Raw genomic sequence first — 15721 nt, forward strand, 5'->3', positions numbered from 1 at the left:
TTGATAAAAATATGACCGTAACTCTGGCAGTGGGGACACATGGAAGGCAATTCCTGAGGTGAAGAATCAATTCCCAAAGTGATTTTTTGGGGGCTTCTGGGAAATGCCAGGTTAAACCCATATCCCATCTCGTCACATGAATACTTTTCTTTCCCTAAAGAGCTTCTTTAGCATCATCTCAATTAAGCTTCCTCCTACATCATTTTTGTCCTGAGATATTAGCTGCAAACTTCTTGTCAGTCTATGTAAATGTTTACACTTTCTCTTACATAGTATGTAACCTCACATTTGAACACACATCCACTGTATATAATTCACTAACATATAAATAATACTTTTGCTTCATACCCTGCTTTCCTTTGCTGGTTGTTTATTCTTTTATTCATTCTTTTTTGAGTATATATTATCAGATATTGTGAAAAGGGAAAAATGCCAGCAGTCATTGAAATACTTATCCATGAGTATTTTGACCCAGACTTGTGTTTGGCAGCTTTGTATGACATTTTCAACAGCAAGCCAGTGTGGCTCATCATGAACAGTTCAGAGCACAAATTTTTCACTCTCTCATTCTCTCATTGACCTGAGCATTTCCTTCTTGGCCCAAGCACTTCCCTGTTGGCCCCTTTGGCACTACACTCAGTCTCCCCCCTCCCCCCCCTCCAAACAGCCTGTCTTTCCCAACTTCTATGGGCCACATAGTCTCTTTTAAGGGCTCTAATAGATTATCTGAATTTTATAGCTCCCATGTTTTTTCCTGCTTTACTTGAAATGGTGAAAATGAAAACTTCACAAATCAAAATGCATCACAGCACCGTGGAAAATTTTAAAACTATTGCACTAACCAATAAGAGGAAGGAAGACATGTCTCAGTCACTAATGCAGCCTCTCACAAATCAGTACTGAGTTTTAAGTACTGATGAGTATCAAATTATAAATGAAATATGAAACAGAATTCACTTTGGATAATTTTCTAACACCTTCTGCTTTTTACAGAGGATGGCATAAATCTTTCAACACAAACACTGAAATAAACGTAAGTCAGCCATACTAGGACTACTGGCTATGGGGTGGAACTGTTGGTGAAAGGAGAGGGGTACTGAGGCAGACACTTGATACACTAGGCCCCCAACACAGGGACGCGCTGACTGGGTTCTGTCCCGCACCAGCACCCAGAACTGGTGGTTACAGCACAGGTACTTGTCCAGGTACATGGCCACCACATCATGGCCTGAAATGCAGCACATAATGATAAAAAAAAAAAGCTGTAACAGCCATTTCTGAACATAGAAAAATCAAGTTGTGATAACATTATGGTTCAGAACAATAAATGTTTTACAACCACACCTTATATGCTTGACTCCTTGTGTGGATTTGAGGTAGGGGAAAAGGGCTGGTTTCGAGAAGACATGGCTAGTCTTTCTACAACGCAGGAGGCAGATAGACGTGCTTCAGCGTCATGATCCCAGCACTCTTCCATTGTGTCAATTAAGGCCATCATCCCCTGTAACATGAAAAAAGAATGAAGATAATGCAAATATACTGTAGACACTTCTACTTATAAGGACCAACATGTATAAATTTGCCAATCTATAAGGCTTTAGAAAAAGTGTAAAAATCAGCCAAACAAAAATATTTACAAAAAAAATGCAAATTGACCAGAGCCATTACAACTACAAAACTACATTGTTTGCTGCCAGAGCATTCACAGGAAAGTTTAACTGTTTTTTTTTTATTCTTTCATTTGACAAAGGCTTGAAGCAACCAAAAGAAACTAACACTTATGTACAGCTTGTGGAAGATTTTTGTGGAGAAATTACTCTTCTTGTTTACTGCTTATTACTACAGTCCTTAAATATCTTACTTTTATTTATGATTTTAAAATGCCTATTTATGTTGTACCCTATCCTAATATCTTATATCTTAAAAGCTTACTTAACTACCACTTTAAGTCTTTGAATTTTAGCCCAATGTTCAGATGAGTTGTGTTAGTAATAAACTGTGTTTCTTACCTGTTAACTGATCATCACTGTATTACATTTTATATTTCACTTATGATGGCCATTTCTAAGTACATACATATATGTTATACCTAATGTAATATCTTAAATGTTGCACTGAAAATGTTGATATTACTGTTACAAGTTTGCAAGTCATAAGAATAGTTTGGCATTTGTTCATTAGAAAATTTTTTTCCAGGTTTAAATTTAATCAGTGCAGTACATCTTGTAATTATCTTTTGTTAAGAATTTTTGCAAAGCATAAGTGCTTTAAGGTAAGCACAAATACAGAATTTTGACTTAAAATTATTATATATATATATATATATATATATATATGACTATATAATATATATATATATATATATATATATATATATATATATATATATATATATATATATATATATATATATATATATATATGGAACATGATGAATATGTAAATATAAAGGCAATGCCACGAAGGAAAGTGAAACGATGGAGTGGTGCTAGGTCTTTCAACTTACTGTCCTTTACTTAGCAGACTGATAGAAGTATAAAAATAAGTTTACAGAGAAAGCTTGTATAAATGACAGATGGGGATTACAAAGGAAAATATGTACCTGGAATCTAACACAGCTGAAGAATTAGTAAACCTACCAAAAACAGAGGTAACTATTTAAGAGGTTTTACACCAACAGCTTGTAAGCAGGAACAAGTCAATTAAAAGATTATACAGGTAAAGATATTGTCCACCAAAAAATGGCCGTGGAAAGAATAAGCTGATTACATGTTATTAAAGTACAACTCAATAATTCCCCTTACAGTATACAATAACAATTCTTGCAAAGAACATTTTCACAAAAAAAATATTAAACATACAAATATATTTTCTAAGTATTCCTATATTTAATATATTTTTTTTGTAAAAAGTCTCATTTCCAAAAATTGTTCTTGTTTACCAACAAGATAATCAGATTATTCTTTCCACAGTCATTTTTTCGTGGTCAGTATCTTTTAACTGACTTGTCCCTGCTTGCGAGATATTGGGCTTAATCTTTTGTAAAACCTCTTAAATATTTACTCTTGTTTTGTCAGGTTTACTAATTCTTCAAAATATATATTGTTGTAGCCCGTTTCTTTCCTCTTTATAAGGGCATGACATCTAAGGTAATGTGTCCGGGGTAGAGGCGTGTGGTAATTATTGTAAGTAGGAACAAGTGATTCTTTAAAAACAATTACTAAATCCAAAAGACTTAAGGTTAGGGGAAAAATGATTAATTGTTCCTGTTTCATCTTTATTTGCACTTAATTATCTTACAGTTTCCACCTAGTTTAGACTTAACGAATTTGATTTAGGGGACTAATGTTCTGAGAGAGTCTCTCTCTCTCTCTCTCTCTCTCATCGACTCTGCTTAGACTGCCTTTTTCTCTGTGTTTTCTCCCTATATCTGCTATTTCCCCTTGTGTTAACTATGACGTCATATTCTGGGCAGGTAGTGTTTTTCCGATGCACCTCCTCCACATTCCAACTCTTGGAGTGAGTTTTAAGGAATTCCTGTTGGTTATTGGGTGTTTGCTCCTTGTAAGACATCTCTAGATCTCCGGCATTGATGGCATTTGATTGGCCAAAACATCTAGGCCTGCCCTGTAGGAGTGGCTTATTTCCTTGGGCTCTCCTCTGAAGGCAAGGGGGTGAGGGGTGTTTTCTCACGTCTTATACTAACCACATGTTTACAGGCCTTCCCCTTGGAGATCTTGTGGATTTCGAAGGCACGGCTAAATGCAATTTCTCTTAGCACCTTGTTAGTATTTGTGTATTCTTGAAGTTGTGGTTGGTGACTTGTTTTGACAGGTGGGGAGATTTATGTGAGTTTATGGTCCTTTCTACTGACCCAAATGGAAATAGGATATTTCCACTTCAAAAAATTAAGTTTTCTCTGTTCTCTCAATACTGTCTCGATCACACTGCCTAACTGGCTCCTGACAATTTTCTAAATAAACAAAACAGTATGGACTATGAGGGCTCCTACCAATGTGCACATTATGCATGACAAATTCCTTCCATGAATCTGGCTTTAAATATTAAAACAATCGTACATGATATATAAAAGAGTAAAGAAATAGTTATCTATCCAAGTTACATCTGGATTTACTCAGCCCTCATACCTAGCTGCCTATCGGGTGGATTTTAAATTCTTAAAAGTAATCAATCTGTACAATCAAACGGTGGCAATATTCATTTCTTGGCCGTTCTTCATGGATTTCTTGCTAGGCTCGATGCTATAAATGAGTGTTGTTATTTGTATCTTTGGTGTACATGTATTCAAACATTGTGTAACTATATAATGTGTAACTTACTTGTGTACATGTTACTTGACTTTATCAATGTGAGTATAAACATCCTTTGGCATAATAAACTTTTACATTTTTAATGTCTAACTCAAAGGTAGACTGGCAATTTGAGCAGGGAAAGCAAAAGTAGTACTTATGAATATCTTTGTGACTGGCAAAACAAATTAGTAAGCCTTCACTAGCTCTACGGGAAAATAAGTAATTACTATTTCTACTTCTAGTGTTAGTATAGTTCATGCACTCCTTTCAATATTGACATGATATGGGTTATGCCAAGACTTCTCCTTGATGAGGTATCCCTAAAGTATTCACAAATCTTACAAACTGTACCTCTCATTCCTTTTACTTTTTACTTATATGATTAGTACACTGATATAAATATTCATGATTTGAAAATAAGATTCTCGTTGAAATCATTTAACACCTGTCTTAACCTTCTACCTCATTCTTCTCTAAGTGATAGTAGGTTGCAATTCCCTAAAATTGACTGCCAACCCTTCTGACTTTAATACGTTACATTTCAGAAGTTTTACCTTACTTTCTTGCTTACCAAGTATTTCCCCTCAGTTAACCCTTAAACGCTGAGCCTCTATTTACAAAAACGTCTCCCGTATGCCGGCGGCGTTTGGGAGTTAGCGCCGAAGCGGAAAAAAGTTTTTTTCAAAAAATCACAGCACGCTTAGTTTTTAAGATTAAGAGTTCATTTTTGGCTCCTTTTTTTTTGTCATTGCCTGAAGTTTAATATGCAACCATCAGAAATGATAAAAAAATATTATCATATATAAATATTGAAATATATGACAGCACAAAAAAATTTTCATATATAATTTTATACAAATCGCTGTAGAGCAAAACGGTTAAAGCTAACGATTATTTTTTTTTGTATTGTACACTAAATTGCAATGATTTTGGTATATAACAAATTGTAAAACGATCAAAGCAACACAGAGAAAATATCACAATATGATGCATGAATCCGTAACGCGCGGACGTAAAATTTTTTTTTTTTTCAAAAATTCACCATAAATCGAAATATTGTGCTAGAGACTTTCTGTTTGTTGAAAAATGAAGCTAATTGATTGAATATTACTAGACTGTAAGTGTTTTAGCTTACAATTGCAGTTTTCGACCATTTCGGTCGAGTTAAAGTTGACCGAAGGTCGAATTTTTTCTATTTATCGTAATTTATATGAAAATATTTCAAAACTGATAAAAGCTACAACCATGAGTTATTTTCTGTTGTATTCTACATGAAATTGCGCACATTTTCATATATAAAAGTTTATGTAACAACTAATATAAAATGGTGCAAACATTACGACAACATGTTGAAAGAATTTCCAAGATGTTCGGCCGAGTTATCGCACGGACGTAAGGAAAATGTTTTTTTCAAAAATTCATCATAAATTGAAATATTGTGCTAGAGACTTCCAATTTATTGCAAAATAAAGGTAAATGATTGAATATTACTAGAATGTAAGAGTTTTACCTTACAATTGCGTTTTTCGACCATTTCGGTCGAGTTAAAGTTGAAGGTTGACCGCAGTTGATCGTGATTTATGTGAAAATATTTCAAAAGTGATAAAAGCTACAACCATGAATAATTTTCTGTTGTATTCTACATGAAATTGCGCACATTTTCATATATAAAAGTTTATGTAACAACTAATGTAAACGATGCAAACATTACAACAACGTGTGAAAGAATTTCTGAGATGTTCGCCGAGTTACATGCGCAGAGCGTAAGAAAAAGTTTTTTTTTTTTTTTTTTTCAGAAATTCACCATAAATCGAAATATTGTGCTAGAGACTTCCAGTTTGTTGCAAAATGAAGGTACATGATTGAATATTACTAGAATGTAAGAGTTTTACCTTATACAGTAAACCCCCTGTATTCGCGTCCTCATGGTTCGCGGACTCGCACATTCGCAGGTTTCTCTGTGGAACATATCTAGCCATTTTTCGCGGAAAATTCGCCCATTCGCGGTATTTTCACTGAGAAATATTCACTAACTACTGTATTTTCATATAATTTTCATGAATAAATGCACTTTTTGTGATAAAACTATTAAAATACTCAGGTATAAGCATTTTTACAGAGTTTTTCTTGGTTTAAGCTATCAAAATGGGCAGTTCTAAGCGTTTTTAGAGGGGTTTTAAGCATTCACAGATTTGACCTAATTGCGGGGGTGTGTGGGACGCATCCCCCGCGAATATGGGGGTTCACTGTAATTGCATTTTTTTACCATTTTGGTCGAGTTAAAGTTGACCGAAGGTTGAAATGGCAGCAGTTATTGTGATTTATATGAAAATATTTCAAAACTGATAAAAGCTACAACCATGAGTTATTTTCTGTTGTATTCTACATGAAATTGCACATATTTCCATTTATAAAACTTTATGTAACGACTAATATAAAACAGTGCAAACATTACGACAACGTGACGAAAGAATGTCTGGCGCGGACGTAAGGAAAAAGTTTTTTTAAAAAATTCATCATAAATCGAAATATTGTGCTAGAGTCTTCCAATTTGTTGCAAAATGAAGGTAAATGATTGAATATTACTAGAATGTAAGAGTTTTAGCTTACAATTGCATTTTTTTACCATTTCGGTCGAGTCAAAGTTGACCGAAGGTTGAAATTTTGGCAGTTATCGAGATTTATATGAAAATATTTCCAAACTGATAAAAGCTACAACCATGGGTTGTATTTTGTTGTATTTTACATGAAATTGTGCACATTTTCACATATAAAACTTTACGTAACGGCTAATATAAAACAGTGCAAAAATTACGACAAAATGACGAAAGAATTTCTGAAATTTTCGGCCGAGTTACCGCGAGGACGAAGGAAAAAGTTTTTTAAAATTCACCATAAATCGAAATATTGTGCTAGAGACTTCCAATTTGTTGCAAAATGAAGGTAAATGATTGAATATTACTAGAATGTAAGAGTTTTAGCTTACAATTGCGTTTTTCGACCATTTCGGTCGAGTCAAAGTTGACCGAAGGTTGAAATTTTTTGTAGTCGACGTACGGTATGTCCACTTGGCACCCAACAGACAATTTTAGTCGACGTATGATACGTCCAGTAGGCGTTTAAGGGTCAAAGAAAAAGTAAATTTCAAGTTAGGGTGCCTTAACCCCAAATCCTTTTTCCTACAAAACCAACTAATTAAAGTAAGAATTGCAACATTATAAAAAAATGGTTTCATTACTAAGTCAAGCAATGAAGGTAAACTCAGCAATAAAGAAATCAAATACAGGGAATAATAGGATGAATTGATGGGTTTGTTCTTATCATTATTACTGAAATGCAACTCTTCTATTTCTTATGTTGTATCTAGTTTCTTTTTCTTCTGAAAATTCTTCTTCTAATTCTTCAGTCAATTCTGCCTCTTTAACTTCTTTAGTTCTCTTGACTTTGTCTTTATCCAAATTCCTTATCTTCTAAAGATTCAGCATATGTGGAAGGTATTAATTCATTCGCTTTTTTCACTTTCACCTTAGTCTCTTGCACGTCTATGACCTTGTGTGGCCCTGTAAATTTAGTGGCTAACTTATAATTGATACCACTTCTTACTTCCTTCTTGATGTAAACTTCATTGCCTATCTTGTAATCTACTGGCTTTAATTCTTCTTGATGCTTGTCTATCATATTCTTCTGAGGTTCCTCTAAATTCTTGTGTAATTGCTTATGAATTACCTTGAAATTCCCAACTCTTATTTTCATAATGTCTTCAGAGTAATTAGGCTGTATTGGCTGATTCAGCCAAGCATATGGTAATCTTGGTTTATATACCATTAAAGCCTTTATGGGTGTTGCTTGAGTACTTGTATGGTACTTAGCATTTAGTGATAATTGGACTAATGGTAAATTGACGTCCCAATCAGGATCCTGTCCTGCTGTATGCCTTAATGCATCTAGAACTTTTCTGTTATTTCTTTCTGCTAAGCCATTACTAGCTGGATGATACGGTTGTATCGTTACCTTTTCTACACTGAATGCATCACAAATTTCTTGAACTACTATCAGATATATTGAGCTGTGGGGCAGAATACCTACAAAATATCTTATCAAAGACAGCGATTGCACACTCTTTAGCTCCTTTACTAGTTAATGGTATTAACTCTGTATATCTAGCGAGTGTGTCAATACACACTAATATATTTCTATTCCCCTTACTCGTGGTGTGAAGGTTAGTGATAAGATCTACGGCTACTCTTTCAAATGGATGGAATATTTCCTTAGAGGTACTTCCTTATCTGTTCTTCCCTTGTAACTGTTGCAAGTACTGCAGCTCTTCACGTAATTACTAATATCCTTGTAAATTCCCTTCCAATGGAAGGATCTCTTAACTAATCTAACTGTCTCATCCCTTCCTGGGTGAGCTCTCATGCCATCATCATGCACTAACTCAATGACTTTATTTCTTAGGCTCTTTGGTACTGTTCTTTTATGGAGCACTCCTAGTAATTGATCAAATGGGTCACCCTCCTGACACATCCAAATTAGTACGTCATCTACGACGTTTACCACGTCTATGGGGCATCCAATTCTGTTACTTAATTCTGCTAGTTTCTTTTGACTAAATTCTCTTTTATTTTCTACAAAACTGAAGATCTCCTTTAAATCTTCATCACTTTTTTGTTCACTTATGAAACTTTGTCATGAAAGTTCTGCGTATTCATGATTAATATACTGCTTATGAATTCGCCTTGTTCTGCTTCGTGACCTACCATGTTTATACTATCACCTTGTGTACTGTGCCTTGATAAGGTGTCTGCCACTTTATTGGCCTTCCGTGGAACAGATTTCAACTTTATGTCATAGTCTTGGGCTGTCATAAACCAACAAGCTCTACATCCAGAAAAATTTGGATTCTTAAGCATTTCTACTGCGGCTGAATGATCAGTGAATACAGTTATCTTATACCCAAATATGATATACCTGAAGTGCTTTAAAGCATCTATTATGGCTAAGACTCTAGGTCTGTTACCGAGTAGTTTACTTCTGAGGGCTTTAGCTTTCTACTTAAATATGCTATAGCATTATATTTGTTAACATGTCTTTGCATTACGCATGCTCCTATACCAGTGCGACTTGCATCTGTAGCTAAAAAGAATTCTTTACTGAAGTCTGGAAAACTAAGTATGGGAGAATGAGTTAACCTTTCCTTTAGTCCATCAAATGCTTCTTATTGCCTTGTTTTCCACATGAATGACATGTGTTCCTTTAATAACTCTGTCAGTGGAGCGGCTATTGTTGCAAAATTCTTTATTACTTGCAGTAAAAACGTGCTAATCCCAAAAATGACTTCACATCCTTCTTACATTGAGGTGTAGGATACTCCTTGATTGACTTAATCTTCAAATCGTTGACTTCCAAACCCTTTTCACTTAATGTGTGTCCCAGGTAGTCTATTTTCCCTCTAAGGAAATTGCACTTTAACTTCAATTTAAGATTTGCCTTCCTCAGTCTCTTTAGTACTTCTCTCACCAGTTTTTTGTGTTCTTCAATTGTATCAGTTGCTATTATCAAACCGTCTATATAGCAATGTACATCCTTGCCTAATAAATCACCTAAAATCTTATCCATTAACCTCACAAAGGTTACTGGGCTTGACTTTAGACCAAAAGGCATTCTCACATATTGATATCAACCTTTGCTTGTACTAAAGGCAGTTAATGGTTTACTTTCCTTGTCTGAAGGAATTTGTAAAAATCCTTGCAATAAATCTATTGTGGTAAAGTATTTCTTGGATTCGATCGCTGTGATAATATCTCTCACAGACGGCATTGGATAACGATCATTTTCAATTATCTTGTTTAACCTTCTGAAGTCTACTAGCAAAAGTGGGAAAGATCTTGGAGATTTTGATGGTTCTATTATTCCTTGTCTATCCATTTTTTGTACTTCTCTTTCAATGATCTCCTTCTGGGAATGGGCTACTCTATAGGCTGGTATGTAGATTGGCTTTGCGTTTGGTGAAATGTCTATTCTATGTGTTATTTCACCTGTATTACCCAATGTATCGCCATCCATAGCGACAATGTCTTGGTATTCACTTAGCAAATCTATGAGTTTCTCTCTAGCACAATCTTCCTTAATATCTTTCAAGTGAATCTGAGTTTCTCTCTAGCACAATCTTCCTTAATATCTTTCAAGTGAGACCCTATCTTAGCTCTTCTCAGTTTTATGTCCTGGGATGAATTTTCATTTTCTTTATTGATTGCTGATACCGTTTCCCTCTCTAAAACTTGAATGGGAATGGTGTATACTTCTGCTAAACCTAATTCTGTGCCCTGTGTTAGCCTAACCTTTCCTCCTCTTTTATTCATAACCTGCAAAGCTATTTTACCCTGCCTAACTTCATGTAGACTAGAAGAGTAATGTACTCCATTTGCTTGTAACTACATTCTATCCACATGCTCTCTCCAGGTTTAAGTCTTAACCCCTTTCTAATTTCAAGTTTAAGTAAGTTTCTTGGTTGGATTCTAAGTGAGTATTTATCTGTTGAGAGCTTGTGCTGTATTCTGAATATCTTCCCTCTTGTCATGTCTTTCTTTAGAATACTTATCAATGAAGAGTGCACTTGAGTGGGGGTTCTTCTGTTAACTTACATAGAGGTATTCTAACCCTTTTAACCACTAATTGCTCCCTAGGTGCATTAATGCTGATCCCTTCTCTAACCACAGTTGGATAGCCAATTAGCAAATGTGCAAACCCTAAATGTATATCTCTTACTGCTACAACCTTCTCCTTTAACCCTTTAACGCTGACTGGACGTATTTTACGTCGACAAAAGTTGGCTGTCGGGTACCAAGTGGACGTAAAATACGTCGACTACAAAAAGTTTTTTAAATATTCACAGAAAAATACTTATAGGCCTCGTTTGCGAAAAATTTTAAATCGCGTGCCTTGAGGGATGCTGGGAGTTCACGGATCACGCTGTTGTTTTGTTTACAAGCGTGACCCACCTGCGCATGCGCGAATTTCTTTCTTATCCCAAAAGAAAGCATCAGCTAACTCTGCTGAAAATCTCAGAAATTCCTTAGTCACTTTGTCATAATTTTTGCACCGTTTTCTATTAGCCTTTACATAAAGTTTTATATATGAAAATGTGCGCAATTTCATGTAGAATACAACAAAAATAACTCATGGTTGTAGCTTTTATCAATTTTGACATTTTCATATAAATCACGATAAGTGCCAAAATTTCAACCTTCGGTCAACTTTGACTCGACCGAAATGGTCGAAAAATGCAATTGTAAGCTAAAACTCTTACATTCTAGTAATATTCAATCATTTACCTTCATTTTGCAACAAACGAGAAGTCTCTAGCACATTATTTTGATTTATGGTGAATTTAAAAAAAAAACTTTTTCCTTACGTCTGCATTAACTCTGCTGAAAATCTCAGAAATTCTTTGGTCACTTTGTCGTAACTTTTGCACTGTTTTCTATTAGTTGTTACATAAAGTTTTATATATGAAAATGTGCTCAATTTCATGTAGAATACAACAAAAAATAACTCATGGTTGTAGCTTTTATCAATTTTGACATACTTTCATATACATCACGATAAGTGCCAAAATTTCAACCTTTGGTCAACTTTGACTCGACTGAAATGGTAAAAAAAATGCAATTGTAAGCTAAAACTCTTACATTCTAGTAATATTCAATCATTTACCTTCATTTTGCAAAAAACGAGAAGTCTCTAGCACAATATTTCGATTTATGGTGAATTTTTGAAAAAACTTTTTCCTTATGTCTGCGCTAACTCTACTGAAAATCTTGTAAGAGCCTGACGCCGACTCTTCCAAACATGTGTGTGTTCGTCGTCCATCGCAGCGGACAAGACAACAAGAGCATCTCGTTTTCTGTCTCTAAAGGAACGCGATTTCAACCATACAATATTTCCATCTGTTTCTCCCTAACCATTGTTGTTTTGATGTATGTACAATCACCACTACTTGCATTGCCATACAAGCATTCTAATCATGTACTCATAATGTTCCAACGAATCTTCTGTATCAAACTGTGTGTATGTTTCTGTGAAGATGCCAAACGTCTCGCCACTCCGATGGACGACGAACACACGTGTTTGGAAGAGACGGCGTCAGGCTCTTACAATCTCGGAAAATGTGCACAATTTCATGTAAAATACAACAAAAAATAATTCATGGTTGTAGCTTTTATCAGTTTTGAAATATTTTCATATAAATCACGGTAAGTGCCAAAATTTCAACCTTTGGTCAAGTTTGACTCGACCGAAATGGTCGAAAAATGCAATAGTAAGCTAAAACTTACATTCTAGTAATTTTCAATCATTTACCTTCATTTTGCAACAAACGATTAGTCTCTAGCACAATATTTCAATTTATGGTGAATTTAAAAAACAAACGTTTTCCTTACGTCCGCACGCGCTAACTCTGCTGAAAATCTCAATTTCTTTAGTCACTTTGTCGTAATTTTTGCACCGTTTTATATTAGCCGTTACATTAAGTTTTATATAAGAAAATGTGTGCAATTTCATGTAAAATACAACAAAAAATAACTCAAGGTTGTAGCCTTAATCAGTTTTGAAATATTTTCATATAAATAACGATGTGCCAAAATTTCAACCTTCAGTCAACTTTGACGCGACCGAAGTGGTCGAAAAATGCAATTGTAAGCTAAAAATCTTACATTCTAGTAATATTCAATCATTTACCTTCATTTTGCAACAAACGGGAAGTCTCTAGCACAATATTTCGATTTATGGTGAATTTTTGGAGAAAAAAAAAAAATATGTCTGGCGTTACAAATTCATGCATCATTTTGTGATAATATTTTCACCGTGTTGCTTTGATCGTTTTACAATTTGTTATATACCAAAATCATCGCAATTTAGTGTATAATACAACGAAAAATAAATATTCATTAGCTTTAAACGTATTGCTCACAGCGTGATTTGTATACAATTATATATGAAATTTTTTTTGCGCTGTCATATATTCCAGTATTTTATATGATATTTTATTTTTCATTTCAGATGGTTGCATACTAAACTTCAGGCAATGAGAAAAAAAGGAGCCAAAAATGAACTCAATCTTAAAAACTAAGCGTGCTGTGATTTTTTGAAAAAACTTTCTTTCCGCTTCGGCGCTAACTTCCAAACCCCGCCGGCATACGGCAGACTTTTGTAAATAGAGGCTCAGCATTTAAGGGTTAATGAAATTCTTCCTAGCTGGAAAGGAAAATCTATTTGCCCTACTATTTTGATATTACCCAGAACATCTGTGATTCTACAGCCTACTGCTGGGTTCAAACTTAAGTGAGAAAAATACATCTGATACATCATCTTTTCTGACATTATATTCTTAGGACTTCCTGTATCAAAGAATGTGGCAATAGGTTTCTCTAAACCAACATGTGCAGGAAAAACTGGTCTATAATTCGCTCCATCATTACAAGACTGTCGTAACTCCAAAATCTTGATTTTTCAGGAGAAGCGTTTTAAAGTTTCAAAGTCCTATAACTGCACCAAGATTTTGATTTAGACTTAAAATCTTCCCAGCGCCATCTCTCGGCCAAAAATGCACTTAGACTTACGACTTTATTACCAAAAGACGCAGAATTAAATGGGCAATCTTATGAGCTATGTAACTCAAAACTTCAAATTTTTGAGTTGCAACAGTCTTGTAATGATGGAGCGAATTATATTCATTCCCTATGTTAACTTTGCTAACCTGTTTTGTTTGGCTTGGGTTTGGCAATTTGGTCTTTCCTTCTATAATGAAGGAAGATCCATTACACCACTGGAGTGAAAATTTACCATTGTGTCATCTGATATACTTGCAGTTTGGTTAGCATCTTGATACCTATTTAGGTTTGAATCCCTACTCCTTCTTGCTTGTGGAGATTGACTACGGTCTCTACCTCTGCCTCTTGACTGAGATCTATATCTAGGTGCTGAACAGGTCTATTTCTACAATCTCGATCACTATGCCCTGCTCTTTTGTGAAAAGGGCAATAAGCTATCCCTTGGCAGTCACTAGCATAATGTCCCTTCTTCTGACAGTTATAACATGTGACTGTTGAAAATTCCCCTTGAGACGTATTACCTAACATCCTAATTCTGATTCTATCTGGTTTCCTAGATCTATTTTGTCCCCCTTTATCTTGTCCTATGGTGATTAAAGGTCTGTATATGGGGTTCCCTTCATGATTTCTACCCAAGATTCTTGCAACTTCCTCTTTGATCTCAGCTATGTCATCTGAAGTCTCCCATTTTTGGGTCATCTTTCCAATAGCTTCAGCTGGCAAACTTCCAATCACGAATGCTAACCTAATAATGGTTTCGACATCATTTACTGACATTTTATCTGTCTCTGCCCATTTAGTGGATGAAACTAAGTGACCCCATTCATTCATATTGTTATATAGCTGAGAACTCAATCCTTAGTAACTTCTTTTATCTGCCTTATAACAGTGAGCTATCTTTGCAAGGCTGATAACAGGATCTCTTTTGCCTACTGTGGAATGTACTTTCCTAAAGAACTGTTTCAAGTCTTCCCAATTCTTAGTCTTTGGTATGTCTCGGAATGGACATATCATTCTAAGTCTCCCCCTGCTTCCAGATCAAGATAACTCTTCGCGTCACTGAGTTTTTCGCTATCTATCCCTGTTATGTTATTAAGGTGTATGCCTACTTGTTCTATCCAGTTTCCTGACCTTCTTTCCTTCCACAAAATTTGGCTATATGGTTAACTGCATGTCTTTTATGTATACCTAAAGCTGTTGGGACTGAGCTAGTTGACTGTGTTCCCCTGTCCATGGTTAAATTATTGGTTTGACTTCTTGTGTAAACAGGAGTTCTTACACTTTTAGTTTGTGCCAATCTCTTTCTGTTCATTCATTCATTATAACAAACACTTTCTTAAGCACTGAGTGTAATGGTACAGAGTTTGGCAATAACAAAAATTAAGTCAACCAGTTCTTAAAATCACAAAAAAATTCACAAAAAGATCATAAACACTTCTTTCTTTCTTGAAGTAAAGTTAATCAATCATTAAGATTTCCCCCAAAATTCTAAATACTGATTGGCAATATTAAAAAAAAAAAAAACCCTCAACTTCTAATTACCCTTGACAGTGCTGACAGAACAAATAACAGATAAAATTATCACTCACTTCAAAAAAAAAAAAAAAAAAAAAAAAAAAAAAAAAAATGATTCTGAACACCTTCAAGTGAACCCCAAAAAACAAGTTATGAGAGTACTCGATAAAAAAAAATATATATATATAACTTTCAACTAATGAATGTTAAATATGAAATTAAATGCTTAAAATAATTGTAGAAGGACACAAATACAGAAATTATGGGTTAGTCATGCCAGACACT

General features: G+C 34.7%; 1 protein-coding gene across 9 annotated transcripts in view; it reads right to left on the bottom strand.

Annotated features, from left to right (window-relative positions):
* Positions 1-202: 202 nt before the first annotated feature.
* Positions 203-15721, bottom strand: part of LOC136836060 (activin receptor type-2A-like) — a 282286-nt gene continuing 266767 nt past the window's right edge. For all 9 annotated transcript variants that reach the window (XM_067099957.1, XM_067099961.1, XM_067099966.1 and 6 more), the window contains 2 exons: positions 1345-1501; positions 203-1228 (listed from right to left, as the gene is read on the bottom strand). In XM_067099957.1, coding sequence (XP_066956058.1) covers positions 1346-1501 — 156 coding nt within the window. In that variant the 3' untranslated portion in view covers positions 203-1228; position 1345. The remainder of the gene's footprint in view (positions 1229-1344; positions 1502-15721) is intronic.

The sequence above is a fragment of the Macrobrachium rosenbergii genome, chromosome 56, assembly GCF_040412425.1.
Source record: "Macrobrachium rosenbergii isolate ZJJX-2024 chromosome 56, ASM4041242v1, whole genome shotgun sequence".
In the NCBI taxonomy this organism is placed as follows: domain Eukaryota; kingdom Metazoa; phylum Arthropoda; class Malacostraca; order Decapoda; family Palaemonidae; genus Macrobrachium; species Macrobrachium rosenbergii.